The sequence below is a fragment of the Cebus imitator genome, unplaced genomic scaffold (genome assembly GCF_001604975.1).
Source record: "Cebus imitator isolate Cc_AM_T3 unplaced genomic scaffold, Cebus_imitator-1.0 Scaffold199, whole genome shotgun sequence".
In the NCBI taxonomy this organism is placed as follows: domain Eukaryota; kingdom Metazoa; phylum Chordata; class Mammalia; order Primates; family Cebidae; genus Cebus; species Cebus imitator.
Window position 1 is genome coordinate 4,122,397 of NW_016107514.1, and position 25,720 is coordinate 4,148,116.

Genomic DNA, 25,720 nt, shown 5'->3' on the forward strand with positions numbered 1-25,720 from the left:
ATTGTGGTAAAAATACATTAACATAAAATTTACCATCCTAACCATTTTTAAGTGTACAGTTCAATAGTGTTAAGAAAATTCACATTGTCAACAGAGCCCTAGAACTTTTTCCACTTGCAACACTGAAACTCTATACCCATTGAATATCACCTCCCCATTTCTCTTTTCCCACCCCTGGCAACCTCCATTCTGCCTTCTGTTTCTATGAGTTTGACTACTTTCAATACCTCATCTAAGTGGAACCACACATTAATTTTCTATTTGTAATGGCTTATTTCACTTTAGCACCACACTGTCCAGGTTCATTCATGTTGTTGCACGTGACAGGATTTCCTTGTTTTCTAAGAATGAATACTATTCTGTGTTTATACCACATTTTCTTCATCCATACACGGGCATTTGAGTTGCTTCCACCTCTTGGCTATTGTGAATAATGCTGCAGTTAACATGATGTGCAAATATCTTGTAGAGATCTCACTTCCAATTCTTTTGGGTATATACCCAGAAGTGAAATTGCTGGATCATATGGTAATTCTATTTTTAATTTTTTTGAGGAACATCCATACTCTTTTCTGTAATTGCTGTTCTATTATACATTCCAAACAACAACACACAAGGGTTGCAATTTCTCCACATTCACCAACACTTGTTATTTTCTGAGGATTTTTTTATAGTAGCCATTTTCATGGATATGAGGTGATATCTCATTGTGGTTTTGATTTGCATTTCTCAAGTATTAGCAATATTGAACATCTTTTCATACACTTGTCAGCCGTATGTGTATCTTCTTTGGAGAAATATCTATTCAAGTCCTTTGCCTATTTTTAAATTTGGTTACTTGGTTTTTTGTTGCTGAGTTATAGAGATTCTTTATATTCTGCATATTAACACCTTAACAGATATAGGATTTGCAATTATTTTCTCCCATTCTGTGGGTTGCCTTTCTCTCTGTTTCTTTTGATATACAGGAGTTTTGGGGTTTGATGTAGTCCCATTTGTCTATTTTTGCTTTTGTTGGCTATGCCTTTTGTTGTCATATCTAAGAAATTGTATGACTAAATCCAACGTCCTGAGGTTTTTCTCCATGTTTTCTTCTAGGAGTACAGTTTTAGGTCTTTTAGATCTTGAGTTTAGGCCTTTCACTAATTTTGAGTCAATTTTTGTATATAATGTAAGGTAAGGGGCTCACTTTGTTCTTCTGTATGTTGATATTCAGTTTTCCTAACACCATTTGTTGAAGAGACTACCCATTCCCCATTGAGTGATCCTGGCACCCTTATCAAAGATCATTTGACCATAGACAAGTGGGCTTATTTCAGGGCTCTCTGAATAAGAGAAACATTCACTGATCTATATGTTTGTTTTTACATCAGTACCACACTATTTTGATTATTGTAGCTTTGTAATATGTATGTTATTCAAAAATCACAAAGGGTATAGTATAGAAAATTGTATTTTGTGATAAAAAGGCAGATACTCCTTACTAAAGATATATTCTCTTCCTGTGTTAATTCCTCCAGCATAGAAATTTTTAAATGACTATTATATAATTCATAACTTAGAGGTAAATGTGGTATATATTTATGCAAATTTTCTGTATCCTTCCCAACACTTGTTACTTTTTTTTATTATAGCCATTCTAGTAGGGATATAGTAGTATCTCAATGTGGTTCTGATTTGCATATCTCTAATGAGTAACAATGTTGAACACCATTTTGTGAATTTATGGCCCATTTGTAAATCTTTAAGAAATGTCTGTTCAAATCATTTGCCAATTTTTAGTTGGATTGTCTTCTGAGTTGTTAAAATTCTTTATATATTTGATACTAGTCTCTTATATGATTTGAAAACACAAATACATTCTCCAGTCTGTGGGATGTCTTCACATTCTTGGCACTGTCATTTGAACCACCTAAGTATTTATTTATAGCACAGTTCAATATATCGTGTTTTTTTTTTCTTTTATCCCTGTGCTTTTTGTACTATAAGAAATCAATGCTTAACCCAGAATCACAAAGTTTTAGTCCTGTGTTTTCTCCTAAGATTTTTATAGTTTGCTCTTATATTAAGGCCTACGATCAACTTTGCATTTTTTGTTTATAGTATGAGATGGGGGGGTTCTAAATTTATCCTTTTGTATATGATATGCAGTGTCCAGGCACTATTTGTTGAAAAAGCTAGTATTTCCCACTTTGAGTTCCTTTGGCACCATGCCAAAAATAAATTGATTCCAAATCTAAAGTTTTACTTCTGAGTTCATATTTCTATTTGATTAATTAATGTCTATCCTTATGCCAATATCATGCTGCCTTGATTACTACAGCTTTGTATGTTTTGACACTGGAAAGTGTTATGTTCTTCAACTTTGTTTTTTTTTCAAAATTGTTCTACCCATTCTGGGTCTTTTGCATTTCCATGGATGTTTAGAGTCAGATCTCAATTTGTTGCAAAAAGAGCCAGCTAGCATTTTGACAGTGATTGTGTTGAATCTATAGATAATTTGGGAAGTATTGTCATATTATGCTATTATGTCTTCCTGACTCATGAACATGAGATGTATTTCCATTTCATTCAATCTTTGGTTTCAACAATGTTTTGTAGTTTTCAGTGTACCAGTTTCGTGTTTCTCTTTTTATTCATATTTTAATCTTTTATTTTACTAATTTGTATTTAATGGTATTTTCCTAAGTTCACTTTCATATTTTTCATTGCTAGTGTTTGGAAATGCTGTTGATTTTTGTATATTAATTCTGTATCCTGCAACCTTACTAAACTCATTTATCACTTCTAGTAGTTTAGTGAGTTCCTTAGGATTTTCCATTTATGATTGTTATCTTCAGAAAAAAAATAATGATACAGTTTTACTTACTTCTTCCTACCAATCTGAATGCCTTTTGTTTCTGTTCCTTGACTTATTGCACTTACTAAAACCTCCAATACAACACTGATGCAAAGTGACAGAACAGACACACACTTGTCCTGTTCCTACGTGTTCAATCATTCACCATTAAATGTGATAACAGTTGTAGGTTTTTCTTAGATGCTTATTATCAAGTTTCACAAGTCTTCAAAGGTCAACCAGGGAAAGATGTGGGCAAACAGGACTGGGGATCCCCTCTCTAGCATTTTCCTTTTCAGGATCACCCACTGACCCCAGCAGCTTCGGTTGCTCCAGCCATCAGTCCTGATTTCCTATGCCAGAGAAACTGCAGCTTTTCCACTGGATCCTCTGCCACCCAGCATTCTACCGACTACAACTGCCCTGACACTAAAATGTACAAACAGAGCTCACTCCAAATAGTTATCCTCCTCTGCAGGTGGACTCCTTACCAGGAATGTTCCTAGAGTTGTTAAAATTCTTTATATATTCGATTCTAGTCTCTTATGTGATTTGCAAATACAAATACATTCTGTATTTCTATCTGTGGGCCGTCTTCATATTGACGCTGCCATTTGAAGCACATAAGTATTTATTTATGGCACAGTCATATATATCCGTTTTTTTTCTTTTATCCCTGTGCTTTTTGTACTATATCTAAGAAATCAATGCTTAGCCCAGGGTCACAAAGATTTATTCCTGTGTTCACTCTCTGAGGCCTTCAGGGAGCTGCTTTTTGAAGTTTACACTGGTTTTCTGGAGAAGGGTTGATTTGGTAGGCTCCTACTCAGACATTACTTGCAGTGCAAGTCAGATATTTAGAACGTGTGATTTCGGGAAATTCTTATTCCAAGAGTTTGATTACCATACATCAATGTCGAATTGAAAAATCCAAAACGTGTTTAGGTCTCCATAGAAAACCCAGAGCACAGTACGATTTCTTTTACATGTGAATAAGATATCATATGAAAAAGATATACTTCTGGTCAGGCACAGTGGCTCACACCTGTAATCCCAGCACTGTCGGGGGCCAAGGCAAGCAGATCAAGACCATCTTGGCCAACATGGTGAAACTTCATCTCTACTAAAAATACAAAAATTAGATGGGTATGGTGGCGTGCACCTGTAATCCCAGCCACTTGGGAGGCTGAGGCAAGAGAATCACTTGAACCCAGGAGGCAGAGGTTGCGAGTTTGTAGTAAGTCGAGATTGTGCCACTGCACTCCAGCCTAGGTGACGGAGTGAGACTCCATCTCAAAAAAAAAAAAAAAAAAAGAGAAAAGAAAAGCTATACTTCTTAACATGTGCTCTAGGAACTTCCTCTACCCTAAAACAGAGATATGTGACCAGGCATAACATACAATTACATTAACTTCTTTGACAACAAAATAATAAATTAAATGAATAGCGAGTTTATGGCCAGCAAAACCCCCAGATTTTTTTCTACCCAAAGGTATAATCCAGGAGCAGTAACAATATGATAGTCTTTTTACTGAGATGAAATTCACAGAACATGAAACTATTTTAAAGCGGACACTCAGTGGCATTTCTTATATTCACAAAGTTGGGCAACTGCCACCTCTAGTTCCAAGACCTTTCATCACCCCAAAATAAAGCCTTAGATTCATTAAACAATTACTTTCTATTCCCTTCTTGCCCCGCACCCTGCCCCTAGTAACCATCAATCTCTCTTCTCTTTATTAGCTTACCTATTCTGGATATTTTATATAAATGTAATCATAAAAGGTAAATTTTGTGTCAGACTTCTTTTACTTAGCATAATGTTTTGGAGGTTCATCCACATTATAGCATGTAACAGCACTCTATTCCTTTTTATGGCTGAATAATATTCCACTGTATTTATATACCACAGTTTATCTGTTCATCAATCATGGAACATGTGCACTGTTTCCATCACTTGGTGACTGTGAATAACACTGCTATAAACATTAGTTTTTTTCACTTTTTTAATTGTGGCAAAAAAAAATACATAATAATGGTGAATTTTATTATAGTTCAGTACATTGCATATATTCACAGTGTTGTACAACCAACACTACTATTCATCTCTAAAACTTTTTATCTTCCCTAACAAACTTTGTGCACATTAAACCCTAAACTCCACCGGGCACAGTGGCTCACACCTGTAATCCAGCACTGTGGGAGGCTGAGGCAGGCAGATCACTTAAGGTCAGGAGTTTGAGACACACCTGGTCAACATGGTAAAACTGCATCTCTACTACACATACAAAAATTAGCCAGACATGGTGGCATACGCCTATAATCCCAGTTCCTCGGGAGACTGAGACAGGGGGATCGCTTAAACCATGAAAGCAGAGGTTGCAGTGAGCTGAGCACACAGTAAGTTAGTCAAATCGGTCAAAGTTGTCTGCAGCTCCACTTAGCCAAAAATCCAATCGTGCCACTGCACTCCAGCCTGGGCAACAGAGCGAGGCTCCGTCTCAAAAAAAAAAACAAACAAACAAAAAAAAAAAAACGCTAGCCTCCCATTTCCTTTCTCCCACCAGCTCCTGGTACCTGCCATTGTACTTTCTCTGTAAATCTGAGGGTTTTAGGTACCTCACATAAGTGAAATCATATTAATAAATAGTCATCCTTCTGTGCCTGGCTTATTTAATTCCGCATAATATTTTCAAGATGAACATCAAATATGTCTTATAAAAAGTACACATTTTATATGCAACATTTATTAAAGTTTAACAACCTGATTATATGGCAAATACATCATCAAAAACATGTATGAAACAAGCATCTTTTGCTGGCATCACTTCATTCAATCCTCACAGCTGCTCTGTGAGATGGGCTTTACAGATGAAAGGACAGAGCCCAGAGAAGATAAGTGACTTACCCAGGGACATGCAGCTTGTAAACCAACAAGCAAACATGCACATTCAGGTCTTCTAATTTCTGGTCCTTTTTAATTTACAGGATCAGCTGCCTCCCATCCCATCTATAAAGATGGTCAAAACCAAAAGATAAGGATGTTGAACAGCAAGTCAGGGAAGGAGCTAGAACTTGATCAACTAGCTTTTGCAAGTGATACGGAAGATATAGCTTTTGCAAGTGCTGGGAAGGACGTGGTCCCTTTAAATAATAGGAAAGGAGGGAAGTGCTGGGTAGAGGAGGGCGTTGTCCCTGGCCAGGGCTCCACCTCCAGGCCTGTGTCGACGGACCTAGATGACGACAGGCACTCCTGCCTTCAGTGCCCACACGTTCCATTTCCCAGGACCACCCTGGCCCACCATGCCCCCATCTTGTGCCTGTAAAAGTCCCTGAGATTCTAGCAGGCAGACACACACGCTGCTGGAAGGGAACCATTTAGTATAGCAAATTAAACGTGTACTAAAGTATTTTCCTCCGGTTTCCTATACTAAGGAGCTTAAATGTTAATAAATTTATCTTAAGTTATATACTACATCTGACAAATAAAAATTCTTTTTTTCTTTTTTTTTTTTTTTTTTTTGAGACAAAGTCTCACTCTGTTGCCCAGGTTGGAGTGCAGTGGCACAATCTTGGCTCACGGCAGCCTCCACCTCCCGAGTTCAACCCAGAGGTGGAAGGGAACACGTCTGCAGGAGACACAAGCAGCGGGACCGTGAGAGGACGCGGAGGGAAGCGCACGGGGGAAGAGCCAGGACAGACCCGGGCTTGCAGGCAAACCAGGCTGGCGGAAGGAGGCGGAGTTGGCGGAGTTTGGCCAGGGCAATCAGAGGAGAGCCCAGGCCCTGCGGCGGTCCAGCTCCAGAGGAAAACCATCTGCCTTCTGGCTCCCCATCTACTGAGACCTACTCCCACCCAGTAAAACCTTGCACTCGTTCTCCAAGCCCAGGTGTGATTCGATTCTTCTGGTACACCAAGGCAAAAACCCGGGGATACAGAAAGCCTATGCTGCAAGACAGGGGTCTAATTGAGCTATCACAAGCTGCCTATGGACGGCTAAACTAAAAGAGCACACGGTAACACATGCCCTCTGGGGCTTCATCTGTAAACACTCACCCCTAGACACTGCTGTGGGGTCGGAGCCCCACAGCCTGCCCATCTGTATTCTCCCCTAGAGGTTTGAGCAGTGGGACACTGAAGAAGCGAGTCACATCCCACTGCACACCCCGCAAAGGGGACAAGGGAACGTTTCCCGTTTCACTGGAAAGGGCATCCCAGGCTGGTAACCAACTGTGACCTGGGTGCAGAGATGAGCTTGGTGGGGGCTGCACAAGGAAGAAAGAAGCAGGATGTGGATAGGAACTGTGAGTATCCTAATCTGATTTTAAAAGGGCTTAGAAGAATCTTTTCTTTCATTCCAACCTATAATGGATTATCTTAAACAAGGACCTTTGTTCTTTTTTTCCTGCCTGTCGAGGGTATACAGATAAATAGAAATTTCAGCCAAACACTACATGTGCCCTGAGAGCTTCCTAGTTGGCATCTGCTGATTTGTCTTTTCCCGCTGCATCCTGGACTGGGACAGGATGTAGAAGAAATGAGGTATTGCTTAACAAACATTACAGCCAAAATGTTTGACAAAGTACTAAAGTGAATTGATTCATCTATTTGATAACCCATGCTATAGACTACCTATGCCCTTAAGATGGATTTCTGCAGACCAGAGAACTTTTTTATTGTCTCAGCTATTAATGCCAGCCTAACCACAATTTTCTAGAGTTTCTTTCAGTTCTTTCTGAGAGCATACATATCTTTATTTTATACTGTATCACTTCTTTAAGAAGAAAATGTGATTTTGCTCATTGTTTTTGGCAACATTGCTAAAGGTATAAAAGCATTTAATTTAACAATGATTCCTATCAAAAGAAATAACTTTGGAAAAACCTTCTAGATTATTACAGAAACAAAAAGAAAAACTGAGAGGAGTGAAGAACAGGCATTTGCAATTTGTGGATACCAACCACCCAGAAGCAGAAGAATCATAATTTGGTTCTAATCAAAAGATTTGGTCTATTTGGGGCCAGGTGCAATGGCTCATGCCTATAATCCCAAAACTTTGGGAGTCTGAGATAGGAGGATTGCTTGAGCCCAGGAGTTCGAGACCAGCCTGGGCAACAAAGGGAGATCCCATCTTCAGAAAAAAAAATTTTTTTTAATTAGCTGGCTGTGGTGGTGCACGGAGTTGCTGCCTGTGGTTCCAGCTACTCTGGAGGCTGAGGTGGGAGGATCACTAAAGCCCAAGAGGTCAAGGCAGCAGTGGGCCAAGATCTCACCACTGCACTCCAGCCTGAACAAGAGAGTAAGACCCTGTCTCCAAAAAATAAAAATAAAAGATTAAACGGCAACGGCTTCTTTGGCATCTCTGTATGTAAGTTGACAAAGATGAAAATAGTGCCAACATATGAAGCACTGAAAAAGAAAGTTAAAATATTTTAGCTTCAACAGTGGAAATATGGCAAGCTCACATATTTGAAGATCAAACACAGCAAGGCTCATCTTTCCCTTGAAAGACTTTTTCAGCTGAGCACAGTGGCTCACACCTGTAATTCCAGCACTTAGGCAGGCTGAAGTGGGTGGATCACTTTAGGCCAGGAGTTTGGGACCAGCCTGGCCAACATGGTGAAACCCTGGCTGCTAAAAATACAAATATTAGCCAGGTGTGGTGGCACATGCCTGCAGTCCCAGCTACTCAGAAGACTGAGACAAGACTGGGTTGAACTCAGGAGGTGGAGGCTGCCGTGAGCCAAGATTGTGCCACTGCACTCCAACCTGGGCAACAGAGTGAGACTCTGTCTCAAAAAAAAAAAAAAAGAATTTTTATTTGTCAGATGTAGAATATAACTTAAGATAAATTTATTAACATTTAAACTCCTTGGTATAGAAAACCGGAGGAAAATACTTTAGTACACATTTAATTTGCTATACTAAATGTTTTTTTTTTTTTTTAAATAAAGGCATTCATAAGGAAACTTTAGATTATAAGTAGCATGGTACGTATAGAATATGAACACAGAAAGTTCATATGTAAGCCCTAAGCTGCTTATGATAAACACCTATAAAAGGAACAAAAACAAAACTTCCATATATTTTACCCAGTAAACGATGTAGGCTATTAGTAGAAAGTTGTTTAATTAAAAAAAAAAAAAGATATTTTAAAAAAAGAAACAATTTTAAAAATTGAAAAATAATAATAAAATAAAGATGTAGGCTAACAGCTGAGGCTATTACTCACGCCATACAGAAATTAGGATCTTGGGCCAAGCAAAACTATAGCATCATCAGAATACCTAAAGAAATAAAGTATGACTTCCTAAATATTTTATTTAAAAATGTCCCGTTTATTTATTTGCTTTGCCCAAGATAGCTGCATTCATTCATTACAGGGTCGGGGGGCGGTAAAAACAAATATCAAACAATTGTTACAAATAATCACAGAAAACAAACAGAAACTGGAAAATAAACACTGGTTACTAATTTGAGGTTTTAACCCATTACCTCAAGCACCCAAAAAAAGTAGACCTTTTAAAAATAAAGATTAAGGAGAGCTTGTGGAATTTAAGGGAAATGCCATCCCATAATGTTACCTAAATACTAAAAAGGAATCAGCAGAAGCAAACAGGAACAAAGCAGAACAGAACTTCGGTATTACAGCGCCACCCACTGGCTAGAAGTCCTCATAGCACATATGCGATGAAGCCATAAAATCGATGAATTATTGAAATAAGGAAGATAACACTGACGATTCTGATTCAGTAGAGCATCAAAAATGTCTGACAAAACAGAACCAAACACATTATTTTATTTCTACAAGTAAATAGAATATCTGTTAGATATGTTCACAAGGGTGAGTTTTATCAGTTTTGAAATCCAAGTCTATAGTCCCCAAATGCTGTAAGGACTTACATTTTATAGTCAAAACAATTAACACATAAAATGCTATTTCATCTCCACAGCTGAATACATAAATATGGTCTTTAAGTAAAAGATGCATACTTGAATGTCATTGCTAAGAAATAAATTATAATATTCATAATATATTTAAATGCTGGTAAAACCTACAATGGCATCTGCCTCATTTCCACCTTTACTAGAGAAGTAATGAAATACACTGAGCAAAGAATACGTCCAAAAAACTAAACTGAAAAACGGTTTCTAAATAAACACAGACCATTCAGATAAACTAGTAAAAATAAATTGTTTTTCTTTAAAGTACAACAGCACCTTTGTAGTCTAAAGTATATTTACCTTAATATACCTCCTTTTTATCGTAGTGACATCTGTTGTGTTCTTCCAAATCACTATTTATTTTCTTGAATATCAACATTCTTAAAATCTTGGCATGAAATATTTGAGAGTTACTTCCGAAGTACAATCTTCCCTTTAAGACCCAGAATTAAACGTAGGGCGTGACATTAAGTTATAGTCTATATGACCCTCTTGAATGTTGAACAGCTGGACTTCAGAAATCCTCTTCAGACATGACCCCAGTTTTCCAAGTGAAAATTCACAAATATGCTCCAGGCAGTCAGTGCAGGCTTCAAGTTTCTTTGGTTTGATGATAATTATCACTTGGCCTGCAAAAGCCAAGGTCTTTGCTTGCTTATAGATGGTTGATTGCAGACAAAAATACGATGAGAAAAGTAACATTCCCACAGATATAAATTGCCAATACTGCCTTTTTAAAAGCATGACCCTGAAAGAAAAATTGAGATATGAAAAAAAAAAAGGTATTACCATTAAGGTTTGTGTCAATGAACAAGAACAGGATTTACCTCCGCTTCCACTGAAGTAAAGGACTGAAGGATCTGAATTCTGTCATCATCCAAAATTTCAACTGTCAAGAATAATAATATAAGTTTATAAGGACAGTGTTGTGCAGGTAAATAAAATAAAAATAATTAAAAACAAATAAACCTGATTTGTACTGTTCACCTAAATTTCCAGGTAGAAATTCTCCCATTCCAAGCTACTGGTTATTGCAAACTCTCTGAACAATTAACCCTCTCACAAATATGGACAATCTGGCAAGAGTACACATTTGTTAAATAACTTAAAATATGCCTTTTTCTAGTCAATAAACACTACCTCAATGTCATAATGATCTAAGCTTTTTGGTTTTCTTAATTTTATTTTTTGATTGACAAAATGTATATTTATGGTGTATAACATGATGTTTTGATATATGCATACATTTTGAAATAGCTAAATCAAACTAATTAACATATGATAACTATCCAAGTTATAAGTATACATACATAGACAGAAGCCATCAACCAGGCATGGTGGCTCACACCTGCAATCCCAGAACTCTGGAAGGAGGACCTGGATAGATCACTTGAGCCCAGGAACTTGAGATCCGCCTGGGCATCAAAGTGAAACCCCATTTCTACAAAAAATTTAAAAAGTTAGCCAGACGTGCTGGCACATTCCTGTGATCCCAGCTACATGGGAGTCTGAAACAAGCAGATGGCTTAAGCCCTGGAGTTTAAGGCTGCAGTGAGCTATGATCACACCACTGCATTCCAGCCTGAGCGACGGTGTGAGACTCTGTCTCTAAAAACAAACAAAAATCAGTAAGCCGTAATTCCATGGTCATCAAAAGCCCCATGTATATAAGCCTATCAAGGATCAAAAGTAGCAGGACAGATAGGTACTACTCAGCTCCTAAAGCCACCCTAGGCTCTCCTAAGTTCACAACATATATACTAGACAACAAAGAATTTTTGTTTTTAGAAGGCCACCTTCACTTATCTGGGGGGATGAAAACTCGGCAGGACACAAAAGACACTTAGCCTAGAATCCAGGGTAGTTTAAAAGGACACCCATTCCCTACTAATTGCTCCACTCCTAACGGTGGCTATAGGTATTCTGACCCTGCCTGGCACCAAAACAGACCTTGTCCCTTAAGAGCAAAAGCAAAATCATTGCTTCCTATCTAGCTGGCTTGCTCCTAGCTATATATATGCATATGGCAACCTAAGTGACAGCACACAGCAAGTTTGTCAAATAGGTCAAAGTTGTCTGCGGCTCCACCCAGCGCTGACTTTGAGTCTCTTCTTCCTCCATCTCAGGGTTCCCTCACCTCTAGGCATTCAGAGTTCCCCATCCATACTGGCTCTAAGTCAGACCAGCAAAGTGAAAATACAAGGAAGACGCCTTCCCTAAAACCTAAAACCTTTCCTTTGTATCTTACTCACAACTTCTAATAGTTACAAATGTAAAAAAAACAAAGGCAGAAAATCTCCACAATTTCTACCACTGGCTGAGTAATAACAAATTTTTAGTGAGATACAAATATAATAGCCTTTACTATCAGGAAACTCATTCTTTTCCAATAGTTTGTATAAAAGTGATTCTACATAACATGGTTTTTTTTAGCAGGTTGGTTACCTTTGCGAGAGAGCCGATAAGCATGTACCTCCAGAACAATCTCAGTCCCTACATGCCAGGCTACAAATCCAATCATTGCATAGGTTTTCTGTGAATCAGGAAGATTCAGTCCTGGTAAATCCATTCCCAGGAACGTCGCTGCCACTACACAGGAAAGAAAAAAGGTATATTCAAATGTAGTCCCACCAGGAGAGACAGTTGTGTGTTTGTGTATGTGTATTATCAAGTAAAACATACTAAAAGAGTTTGAAATGACTAAAATTAATATTTAAGACCAAATAGTTAATTTAGTCTTTTGAAAGAGAATTATAAGGCTAGATAGGGCAAGATGGGCAATTAATTATGAATTATCAATTTTTTAGGGGGTAGGGCATATTGCATAATAATGCTGGGGGGTTTGGGCTTCTAGTGAACCCATCACCCAAGTAGTGAACACTGTATCCAAAGAGAAGTGCTTCAACCCTTTCCCCCACTCCTCCCTCTCCTCCTTTGGAGTCCCCAGGGTCTATTGTTTCCATCTTTACGTCCAAGTGTACTCATCGTTTAGCTCCCGTTTATGGGTGAGAACATGTGGTATGTCATTTTCTGTTTCTGCACTAATTCACATAGGGTAATCACTTCCAGCAGCATCCATGTGGCCACAAAAGACATGATTTCATTCTTTTTTATGGCTGCATAATCTACCAGTTTTAAGAGAGATGCACCCACATTTTCCAGATTGTCTGAAGTCTGCAATGTATGAAAGGAGAAAAGTATAGAAACCATGGTTGATTGGGCTCCCCTCCAACAAAGAGTCCCATAGACTATGTTAAGGTAGAGGGTGCCTACTTAGGTATTTATTCTACAAGGTATCAAAATAGACCGCGTAATCATTCTTGACTTTTGAAAACCACCCTACCCTGGAAGATACAAGCCCCGTGGAAAGGACCTGGAGATGGAGAGCTTGGACCCACCAACCCACCTCAACCCAATTCACAAATGACCCTCAATCTGAGCTACTCAAATGTCCGGCCATCAGCATAGCTTATTCTGCTGGCAAAGGCAAATGCCCAAATAAGTCTTAAAAGGAGAGTTTTAAAGTTATTTTAAAGACCTTAAACTTAAAACTGAAATAATGACTTAAACCATTACCTCTGGAAATTACTTTCTGGATTTCAATGTTTAAGGCTGATTTCTCCTCAACAACCAATTACTCCAATTACTAATGCATCTAAAAATTATTTAAGCCAAATTACAACTTGCAATATAAACAGCCAGCAATTATATATGAATAAGTAGCATCACAATCTCTTACCTGCTATTATTCTAGCAGCTGTTCCCATACTCCAATGAGTCCAGTTAAACATTTGCCTTCTACCAAAATAAGAACCAGTCAGTATTCTTAAAAGCAATGGAACTATAATTAATTCCCAAGAGAATAAAAAGCATGTAATTTTCCTTATTGTCTGGGAATTAGATATCTGAAATGCATTTCAAAGTATTTCAAAGTAACTATAATTTATAACTGAATTTTATAAAATGCAAAATTTTTCCATTTGAAAATGGATTCATTTGCCAACTAATGATATCTACATTAAGACAGCATTTATATAGAAAGGCTCTAAGTACCTTGGGTCATGTAAAGGTGGCCTGAAGACAGCCAGAAGAGGCTGAAGAACTGCCAAAGTCATCACAATACAGCCGAGGTATGGGTGGTAACCTGCATGCTAAACAAAGTTACGTCATTTTCATGGCCTCAATCTCTCTCATCAATTTAAATCCTCAAGTTAAAAAATATATACACAGTTGTATTCCTAGTATTTTTCCATGGCTTTAAACATCCAATATTGATGATAATCATACTAGACAACATTCACTGAGTATACACTTTGTACCAGGCACATACTTTACACACACTAATTCTCACTACAATGTTTGACAACTGGTTATCAATATCTCAGTTTTACAAATGGGGAAACTGAAGCCCAGAGACATCAAGAACTATGTCCAAGGCCACACAGTATGTAAGTGGTTGTGGTGGTACATTTACAGAATGCTACCTCTCCCCCATCACGATACGTTGGCACAAAAGTAGTTGCAGTTTTTTGCAAACATTTTAATTCACAATTACTGTTGCACCAACCTAATAAGATGGCCACCAACATCAGAACAGCCATCTGCAGCCCAGCTGGGACTAGTTAGTGTCCCCATGTCAAAAGCAATCACCCCAACATATGGTAATAATTTGTTTAGCCCTCTATGTTTCCCTGAACCGTGGGCTCTATATGACTCCCTGTAACCCTGGAGCTCAACAGAGTCTTAGTCACTCAATAAATGTTTGCTGATTCAGTGAATAACCTATGTAGCCACTGTATTAAAGGCTTATCACCTTTATTCAGAATGAAGATCTAACCCAAGAATAAGCACTCACAGAGTATCACAATAGTTTCTGCTGCATTCCTCCCTTAGTGATGTCATGTGTCTGCTCAGAACAGCAGACAGTTGGATTAGACCACTTTGTACAATGATTTTTCATTTAAACCCTTAAGAGAAGGGCTAAGAAGATGCTCTAACCTGTGACACATTTGGATAGAGGGATATTACTGACTGTTGTCAGTGATGCCCAGGCCTGAGTAGGATATAAATCTGTGACCTAGAAACAAAGACATAGTGGTTTCTAAGCCATGGTAGGAAGTCCTTGTAAATAGGAACTAAAGACTAACAAAAAAACACTATGAAAACATTCTTAAACCATGGACTCAGTTATGCATGGGTAAAATTATAACCATGACTTTCGAGATATAAAGGGCCTCTGATAAAAAAATAATAATAATAATAATATAAAACCGCAGCAGCAGCAACAAGATTCTTACATGTGTTTAGAATGTGCTGGAAGCTATCCTAAGTATTTTCAGTTATTTTATTCCAAATCCTCACAGAAAGCCTACAAAATAGATACCATACCATCCCCATTTTACAGACGAGTAAACTGGTCATAGTTAAATAACTTGCCCAAGGCATCCCAGGTAATAAGTCTTGGAGCCAGGATTTGAATTCAGGAATCCAGTTTTAAAATGGTGCTCTTAGCCTTTCTTCTATCCTATTCAGAAACTGCAAAGGCTATAAACTACAAAATTACAAAATAAGTGTTACCCTTGTCCCAAATGTCTTAATAAAATAAAGTTCTCATGTCTCAATTTATATCACAAAAATCTTAATAATTTTCTTAAAGAGATATGTTGACTGACCCGTAAACTGCCTAAAAAGCAGGAGGGAGATTTTCTAGTAATATCTGTGACCCAAGATGCATCAGTCTTATCCCTGTGGCACCAGCCCAAGCTCTAAAATATGAAATTTTGGTATCAAATTCTCATTGGCTATAAAACTGGAAAAGCAAAATGAAAGCACGGGCTCTGAATTTACACGTCACTTACTCTCAGTAAGACTTATTCATTCATTCACTAAATATTTACTGAGTACCTGCTATGTACTTAAATCTATTCTGGTATGTACCAGTGAACATACGAAAGAATATCCCGGCTCTTACAGAGCTGACATAGTAGTGTTAGAAGGGAGATCAAGAAAAAAAATATGACAAGCAAGTAAATTATGTGAAATGGCATAAAGTAAAGTGTACTATGGGGAAAAAATAGAGCAGGGCAGGGCTCTCTGAGAGGCTTCAATATAAGCGAAGACTTGAGGAAGGTAAGGGAGTATGGAAGTGTGTGCCAGGCAGAAAGAAGAAGCATGGCAAAGATTATAAAGCAGGACCATGCCTGGTATGTCTGTATACCGGCCAGGAGGCCAGTATGGAAGGAGATGCATTTGATGGAGAGGACAAGGAGGTCAGTTTAGAGAATAACTGGGAGCCAGTCATGAAGGTCCCTGGAAGAAATTTGGCTTTTACTCTGAGTAAAATTGAGAGACATTAGAAAAACCAGTTTAGGATACAAGAATGGCATGATCTGGTTTACATTTAAATATATATGTAACTGTCTTCTTTGTTGAAAATAGATTGTGCATGGGCAAGGGCTGAAGTGGAGAAACCAGTGAAGTGGCTACTGCAATGGCCAGGCAAAAGATGATGGAGGCTTACACTCCTACAGTAGTATCTGATGACAGTGACAAGTGTTGGACTGTGGATGTACCTTACATGTAGAGCCAATGGGATTCCCCAATGGATGAGACATGGGATGCGCAAGAGAACACAGTTAATGATAATTCCAAGGCTTTGATCTCACAATACAATTCCATTAGCTACCATGGAGGTGGCAATGTGTGCAGCAGGCCTGGGAGAAAAGATGATCAGGAGTCCCATTTTGGACATGTTAAGTCTGACATCTTAGACATGCAAGTTGAGGTTCGGAAGGCAATGTGAGCTAGATATGTGAGTCTCAAGCCACAGGAGAAGTCTGGACTGGAGATAAACATTTGAGAATAAGCATCAGTTTCTTCATTTGTGACATGGGATTATTATTAATAACTACTACATCTGAGATTTAAAGATTTTTAAATGAAATATATACAGATGAGGCCTCACTATGTTGCCCATATCTTGAACTCCAGGTCTTGAACTCCAGGGCTCAAGCAATCCTCCTGCCTCAGCCTCTCAAACTGCTAGATGGCATGTGTGAACCACCAAACCCAGCCTGACATTTAAGTTAGATAACACATATAAAGCACTTAGCACAGCTGGGTACAGAGTAGAAATGCAAATTATGTTAGCTTAGCGGTCATCACAGTACTTTTAGAGAAAACCACTCACATTGTTCATGTTCCTTAAGCATCACACATTGAATTAGGCTACAGCATGTATATCACTCATGATGCAGTCTAAAAATATATTTCATTGCTAAGTACTTTGTAGTGACATCCTCACCCTACCTCCAACCATGTGAAAGAGCCATCCAATGATTCAAAAGGGAAAGAGGGATTGATGCAGAAATATCTTTTTACCCATCATCTGAGAATAAAACAGCAATCTATTTTGATATCAGAATGGATTTATATAAAAAAAATCTTATTTAAGATACACTTACCCTACTCCAGCCTCCCCTGTATATAAAGGGCATAACAAAAGCAATGCAGGTGAGGGCAGTTGTGGTGAACATGAGCATCCGATGCACCTGCAAGGTGAAATGACAAATTCACAAGACACTTAACCATGTAAGAGAAAGGTGGTGTTATAATGGGAAAAATGGGGAAAAGACCATAGGGTAAGTTTCACTGAAGGCAAGCATTTGACTGACATCTAATCACAGTTTGTAGTTGGGTTAAAAAAATAAATAAAATAAAAACTTTAGTATACCATTAAACTTTAAAGAAAACCCTAAGCTGCCGTCCTCATCATTCAAAAGTGTTTGCCAAGACTTCACCTGCACAGAGCAGCAGGAATGGATATTTCACACACGGAGCATATTTACTTGCCAAGTCCTTCATTTTCTTCCAAAGATATTTATCAAGCTCCACCAGCAAGCAAAGTGCAATACCAGGTGCAATGAGATAGTAAGGAAACAAACAAAAAAAATACTGTCTCCTGAGGAACTTCAGATATAATTGAGTCAATAAGAGAAAAATATGTGAAATACATAATTCATGATACAAATCAGGAGAATAATAAGTGTGAAAATGGCCACTGTTTATTGATTATGCCAGGATAACTGGTGTAGACAGAAGCTATCTTGGGGAAAGTAGCAGGCACCCTGTGTATGTATGTGTGTATGGATGGATGGCTGGGTGGATAGATGGATGGATGGATGGAGATAGAGATAAAACTATGACATGTATATACACACATCATCAGCATCATAAATTTAAAGGCAGTGGGGGATTTGAGTTGATGAAGGAAGACACAAAGAGTCTTCCAGCTGGGAATATCCACATGAGCAGATAAGAGAGAGAGAGCACAAGAGCAAAAGCACACAAGTGCAAGCAAGAAAGCAGTTACCTGGAAGCAAAACCACAGGCAGAGAAAGAAAGGAGCAAGGTAAGCCATATAGCAGTACTGAGAACAAATCAAACAGATCGGCCCTCCCAGGTAATAGCGAGAAATGAGGCTATTACCATCTACAAATTTATATGAACATTAAGTGTCAAGGATACCCTCTTACAGAGTCAAAACTGTTCCAACAAGCAGTATTTTTTTCTACAGGCATGTACATTCTAACTCAACATGAGCTCATTGATTTTCCACTATATATGTAAATTTCTATACTCCATGACCCATGAAAGATAAGGTTTGTTTTTCTTTGTTCTGAAGGAATTCATTGCCTCTTGCTATGTTCCTATTAGTAGACTGCCTTCCCAAACCACGGGAAGGAAGAACACGAAATAGAATAATTTCAGTTACTCCTCCCACCCACACAGGAGATAGATGATCCCAACTGGTGAGATAGAGATAATCTAACATTCAATGGCCCACAACCAGAGGAGAGACTGAAACACAGGAAGCACCCACTATTTCTTTCTTCAGCTCCCCCACATTCCTTGGCCTGCCTTTACTCAGTGCAGTGCAGTGGGTGAATACTCTTCCAACATCTCCCTCTACAAACGGAGTATAAGTAAAAGTCATTGGGTCTCAAAGTCCATATTACAAAGGGACTCACATGGCCCTGACACATTCTCCAGGCCAGCCTGACTCTTCCTAAAACTGTCTGTATTCTTATCTCTATCAAGCATCTTGTGTCCACTCTCCATTGATCAGGAAACCAAAGGGAAAAAGGAGGAACCCAAACCTACCACTGCAACCACTAAACGCATACCTACATACTTCATATGTTTTCATGTTGCAATGTTCAAATACTAGGAAAATTGCATTGAACTTTTTTTCCCTCACCTACCTGAAACCAAGCTGCTGCACCAAGGAAGAAAGCTCTTGACCAAACTGGTTTGAAGAATCGGGCAACCAGTACACCTATGCTAACAGTAGTCATCCATGCCACAAACATTAAGGCACCTGCAAGTGAGATAAATGCAATAGCAGACAATCACAAACTAATCAAGCTGTTGCTTAAATGACCAAGCCAAATGCTCAGAAAATATAAACAGAAGCAAAATACATTCAGCTGACACAAGTACAACCTAAAAGTTGCTATACATCTTAGTTTTACTACCATTATTCTTTCAAACAGCAAACAATTCTGTAGTTCCTGTTATGTGCTAGGCATTCTAAATGCTTACATATACTAATTTGGTTGACCTTTACAACAATCCTATGATGTAGTTATAATTATTATTCCAGTTTTGCTGAATAGGGAAACAAACCCATAGGGAAATTAAGTAGTTCTTCCAAGGTTACAAAGTCGGGCTACAAACCCTAACTGGTTTCAGCAACTGTGCTCTTAACCACTATGCTAATAGCTGCCTGTCTGCAGTTATTTCAAAATCTTCTCATATCTCACTCCAAAAAACAATGAAAAAAAATGGGCACATTATTTCTGAATCCAGTTACTACCAAACTGGAGCTACAGTATCAATTGAAGCAAATTGACAATAAAGTTATTTTCAAGTTTAACTGTGATGGCATTTATAAAAACTTTACTATAATGGATAACTCTGGAGAATATAAAGGGGATATCCCAAATAAGGAAAGTTTCTCCTAAAACACTAATAGTTTAGAGTAGTTTAGTATATACTACACTATTCCCATACTTTTTAATCCCATCCTTTTAACAATAAGCCAGGCTAGTTTTCAAATGAAATCAATTTTCATCTGTAGAACCAGAGTATGGTAAGAGTCTTGGTTTGTTTTTTGTTTTTTATTTTTTGTGTTTTGGTTTTTTGGGGATAGAGTCTCACTCTGTTGCCCAGGCTGGAGTGCAGTGGTGCTATCTCAGCTCTCTGCAGCCTCCGCCTTCCGAATTCAAGCAATTCTCCTGACTCAGCCTCCCAAGTAGCTGGGACTACAGGCATGCACCACCATGCCTGGCTAATTTTTATATTTTAGTAGAGACATGGTTTCACCATGTTGGCCAGGCTAGTCTTCAACTCCTGACATCGGGTGATCCACCCATGTCAACCTCCCGAAGTGTTGGGATTACCGGTGTGAGCCACCGAGCCCAGCCTAGAGCCTTGTTTTTAGGATACTGTTCTTCCAACTTCATTCTATTCCTCATTTAGGTATTATCCACGAAGACTAAGTATAGCACTAAGTACTTTGTATGCTCTCAAATACTTACATTCATCAGTGCAACAACAAAATTGTACCTTTGAAACCAAATTACTGTTATAATTAAACAATCAAAATCACAGGCCACTCTTTTATTAGCATTTATTTTAATGAACAGTAAAAATTAAGGTCTCATAAAAGTTAAATTAACCCAGTAATATTTGACCCTGGCTGCAGTTAGAAACAACTAGGATAGTTTTTCAAAATTATAAATGTCTTAAAACCTCCGCTGGTGATTTTCATATATAGCCAAGGTTAAAACCACTGAATTAGCCCTAGTCTCCATTTTTAATGAAAATTAGCAAAGATTAAGATAGATAATGCTTACCAACAGCTGTGTCAAAATAATAATAATAGATGCTGCTGCCTGCAAGTGTTAGTGTTTAAACATAAAAGCTTTATAAAAGTTAGCTCAATTATGCCCACAACCATTCCTAATCCAGCCAGCACTGAGTCAGCAGGTAAGTGGATTCCACAAAGTAATAATATTACTACACATGTAACCTACCATGAACCTTCAGAAGGAGTACAGAATGGGATCCTCCTTTGTTCTTTGGAGAGTCTGTCACATCATATTTTTCATAGGTTATCAAAGGTTGCTGAGAGTGCTTGTAAATTCGACCTGCAAATTTAAAAAAAAAAAAGAAAGAAAAATGACAAAGAATAATTACTTCCTCAAAAAAAAAAAAAGAAAAAAGAAATAGAGATATGGGCAGGGCATAGCAACAAAATTTCTTAAGGTAATAAAAAATAAATTACATATAGGCCGGGCGCGGTGGCTCAAGCCTGTAATCCCAGCACTTTGGGAGGCCGAGGCGGGTGGATCACGAGGTCAAGAGATCGAGACCATCCTGGTCAACACGGTGAAACCCCGTCTCTACTAAAAATACAAAAAATTAGCTGGGCATGGTGGCGCGTGCCTGTAATCCCAGCTACTCAGGAGGCTGAGGCAGGAGAATTGCCTGAACCCAGGAGGCGGAGGTTGCGGTGAGCCGAGATCGCGCCATTGCACTCCAGCCTGGGTAACAAGAGCGAAACTCCGTCCCAAAAAAAAAAAATAAATAAAATAAATAAATAAATAAATAATAAATTACATATCAACAGAGATGTCATTCATATGCAAAAGCAGCATAAAGATATATGCAGGGGCACACAGACTTCCTGAAGAAAGTTATATAATGTAGCCAACCAAGAGAGGAATTAAAATAGAACTAGGAATGGAGAATGTCTGGTAAAAGAACTGGTGGCATAAAGAGACAAGTTAAACAATAAATTAAAACAATTACTGTTAATATGGTCACAAATCATTGAAAATGAAAAAAAAATTCTTGAAAGAGAATACATATTTTTTTAAAATCTACAACCCATTGACTACTACCTGCATATAAAATCCTGTAATAAACTAACTGAAATTGGTCTGGGGTAAAAAGAATGGTTGGAAGACAAAGAAAAGTATTTTATGACATGTTATTCACACATGGTCAATTCGAACTGACTAACAAACCAAAATCCCAAATAGTAGTGACATAAGCAAATTGAGGATACATTATTTATTATTGCCATTTATTGTGTACAAAATTAAATCAGTGAATCTACAGAATTATTCCAAGTGTATGTGGATCTGTGTGTGTTCCTTCTAGGAATCTATCTTACCAACGATATATGTATAGGAATGTTAACAGCAATGTTTTCTATGCCGGCAAAAAAAAAAAAAGCAAACAAACTAAATATCCATCATCAGGAGAATGAGTAAATAAATTCTGGAACATACATATTTTTAGAATACTATGCTGCATCAAAAATAAGATATTTAATATAATAAATATATGAAACTTTGTCTAAAACAAATTATAAATACTAGACCACAAACTACATCTCAATAATTTCCAAAAGGAAATAAAAGGATAAACATTATCTTATCTTCCCAAAATGCAACAAAACTAAAAATTAACACCAAAAATCTAGGGGGAAAATGGCCCACCTAGATATTTATAAAACTACTTTTTAATAACCTTTTGGTTAAATAAAAAATTAACGGCCGGGCACGGTGGCTCAAGCCTGTAATCCCAGCACTTTGGGAGGCTGAGGCAGGTGGATCACGAGGTCAAGAGATCGAGACCATCCTGGTCAACATGGTGAAACCCCGTCTCCACTAAAAATACAAAACATTAGCTGGGCATGGTGGTGCGTGCCTGTAATCCCAGCTACTCAGGAGGCTGAGGCAGGAGAATTGCCTGAACCCAGGAGGCGGAGGTTGCGGTGAGCCGAGATCGCACCATTGCACTCCAGCCTGGGTAACATGAGTGAAACTCCGTCTTGAAAAATAAATAAATAAATAAATAAAAATAATAATAATAAAATAAAAAATAAAATAAATAAATAACTAAAATTACATGTCTTCATCAAGATGTATAACAATAAAGACACTTCATAACAAAACATGTGTGATGCAGTCAAGGTACTGTTCAAAAATGTTTTTATCATCTTAAAAGCATTTCCTAACACACACACACTCACACACACACACACACACACACACACACAGAGTAATCATTTCATTCAAGGTGCATCTAAAATAACAAAATATAACCTGGGAAACCAAAAAAGAATATCAGTTAAAACTAAAGGTAGAACTTAAGCTACAGAGCCTAAAAATTAAAAAAAAAAAAATCAGTCTTCTAAAAGGATAATTAAAATACCTTGAGTTTTTGGCAACTCTGACCACACAATGAAAGGAAATACCATAATGTTAGAAATCTAAATCTTCTAATATAGAAGACAACTTTGTATAAAAACTCTGTATACAACTTTAAAGCAGCCCAAAAACAATTCAAAATCTAAATGAAATGGATGCATTTGGGAAAAGAAATATAGAATTACAAAAAATTGACCAAACTAGTAGTAGCCACGGAGAGTAATAACAATAGAAAAATTCTTTTTAATTAGTCAGATATCTTCATCGAACATCCAGCCTGTTATATGGGTGGGTTCTACCATATCATTAAAATTTTTCCTTAATTAATTTTATGTTATTTTTAATTTTCTTTGAAACAGGGTTTCACTCTGTTTGTCCAGGCTGGAGTGCAGTGGTGTAATCACAATTCATTCCAACCTTGACCTCCCAGTCTCCAGAGATCCTCCCACCTCAGCCTCCCAAGTAGCTGGGACCACAGACGCACACCACCACGCCCAGCTAATTTTTGTATTTTTTGTGGAGATGGGGTTTTATAATGTTGCCCAGGCTGGTCTTGAACTCCTGGGCTCAAGTGATCTACCTGCCTCGGCCTCTTAAAGTGCTTGGATTACAGTGTAAGCCACTGTGTCTCACTAGTTAAAAATTCTTTTTTATTTAAACTCTTCTAGAGTTCACTCTATCAGTTTACTACAATCCTGAAATCAAAATTAGGCATGTGTACATTCACACAAGCACCCCACAAATTCACACACAGTCCCCATACCACAAGCCTAAATAACTTACGAATATACGTGTAAAAAGCCTAAAGAAAATATTAGTAAATCAAATCCATCATATATTAAGAGAATAATAAAACATGACGAAGTAAAGCTTATCCCAGGAATGTGAGGATCATTCACCATCCAGAAATCTATTAAAGTAATGACAAAATATCATCTCAATCACTGCCCAAAAGACATTTGATGAAATTCAGCACCCATTCATGATATGAATTCTTAGTAAAGTTAGAAACAAAAGAATATTTCCTCAACATCATAAAGGATATCCACAAAAAAATACAACGAACAAGACATTTAACATTGAATATCAGAAACATTTTGCATCAAAATAAAAAATACCACAAAAATTCTTGCCACCTCCCTGTTACCATTCTACATTATTCAGCAAGAACTAGATGATGCAATTAGACAAGAAAGGAAATGAGGGCTATTAACCTGTTGTTATTTGCACAGGATATGACATTTATCCAGAAAAATCCAAGATAATCAACTGGAAAATTAGGACACCTAAATTTAAGATAAATACTCAATAATGAATAACAACTTTCCTATATGATAATATATTTAGAAAACATATGAAAAACAATCCCATTCATAATAATTTGGTTTAGAGAACTATAAAATATATAGGAACAAAGTTACCACATATATATGCCCTATATGAAGATATGTACAAAACCAGCAGGATCTGAATAAACGGAATATCCCAGTGTGTTCCTGCATAGACAGACTCACTATTGCACCAAGTTATTATTCTCTAAATTGCTCTAAAATTGCATTACAATTTCAATCACAACCTCAACAGGGTTTTTAATAGAATTTGACAAATCAGCTTGAGCCAGGGAGTTGGAGAACAACCTGGGCAAATGGCGAGACCCCTTCTCTACAAAAAAATGCAAAACATTAGCTGAGAATGGTGGCACATGGCTTTAGTCCCAGCTAGTTGGGAGGCAGAGGTGGGAGGATCACTTGAGCATGGGAGGTCGAGCTTCAGTGAGCTGTGATTGCACCACTGCACTCTAGCCTGGGCAACAGAGTAAGACTCTGTCTCAAAAATAGAAGAATTTGACAAATTATGTCTAAAGTTTATCTAAAAGAACAGATACACATGAATAAGCAAAAATTCTTAAAAAAGGTCAAAAGGGGAATCATGTTCTATCAAAACTCACAACCCTATTATAAAGCAATAGTAATTCTAACTAATGTAGAAATAGACAAATATATCAATAGAAGACAGATAAACTAGAAATAATTCAATTTACTGATAGACTTTTAGTGTATGATAAAGAGGCTTTTAAAGCAGTCAGAAAACGTGGACTATTCAAAAAGTGGTGTTAGGACATCTGGTTTCTCATTCAGTGAATACTATTTTACTATGGCTTGTTATAAACCAGAAAATGAGAAAGAAGGGTTTTATGTAATGAATGCTAGAGAAGAGAATCTCAAGAAGAAAAAAGACAATAACTGTCAGGAGCTACAAAAGCGTCAAAAAGAAAATGATCAAGAAAACTATCAAAAATGACAAGAAAGGCACTAGGGAAGCTAAAATCCTGCATTCATTGAGTGGTAGTGATGAGAAAGCAGCTGCAAGCTCAACAAGCCCGAGAGACAAGTTGGAAGAAAATGTGTCTAAACTCTGAATCACTGTAGAGTCATGAACTAAGCATGAACTTAGCCTTCATGAAAGCAGAAGTCCATTATGATTTCAGAGTTCCATTGTGTGGCTCCATTATAATTTTGCAGTCTTGCTCAAAGGGAGTTCATGCTTCGTGCAAGAACCGGCAGGAATAGCTGACCTACAGTATTTCTAAATTCTTTAAATAACAGGTCATGTGATTGCCATGTCTCTACTTCATTAATTATTAAAATTG

At 37.6% G+C, this 25,720-nt stretch overlaps 1 protein-coding gene across 5 annotated transcripts in view; it reads right to left on the bottom strand.

Annotated features, from left to right (window-relative positions):
* Window positions 1–9,140: 9,140 nt before the first annotated feature.
* The window catches only part of FRRS1 (ferric chelate reductase 1), an 84,394-nt gene continuing 67,814 nt past the window's right edge, over window positions 9,141–25,720 (bottom strand). For all 5 annotated transcript variants that reach the window (XM_017547590.2, XM_017547588.2, XM_037745397.1 and 2 more), the window contains 8 exons: window positions 20,884–20,997; window positions 19,048–19,163; window positions 17,248–17,334; window positions 13,838–13,935; window positions 13,524–13,582; window positions 12,230–12,373; window positions 10,612–10,673; window positions 9,141–10,532 (listed from right to left, as the gene is read on the bottom strand). In XM_017547590.2, the coding sequence (XP_017403079.1) occupies window positions 10,440–10,532; window positions 10,612–10,673; window positions 12,230–12,373; window positions 13,524–13,582; window positions 13,838–13,935; window positions 17,248–17,334; window positions 19,048–19,163; window positions 20,884–20,997 (773 nt within the window). In that variant the 3' untranslated portion in view covers window positions 9,141–10,439. The remainder of the gene's footprint in view (window positions 10,533–10,611; window positions 10,674–12,229; window positions 12,374–13,523; window positions 13,583–13,837; window positions 13,936–17,247; window positions 17,335–19,047; window positions 19,164–20,883; window positions 20,998–25,720) is intronic.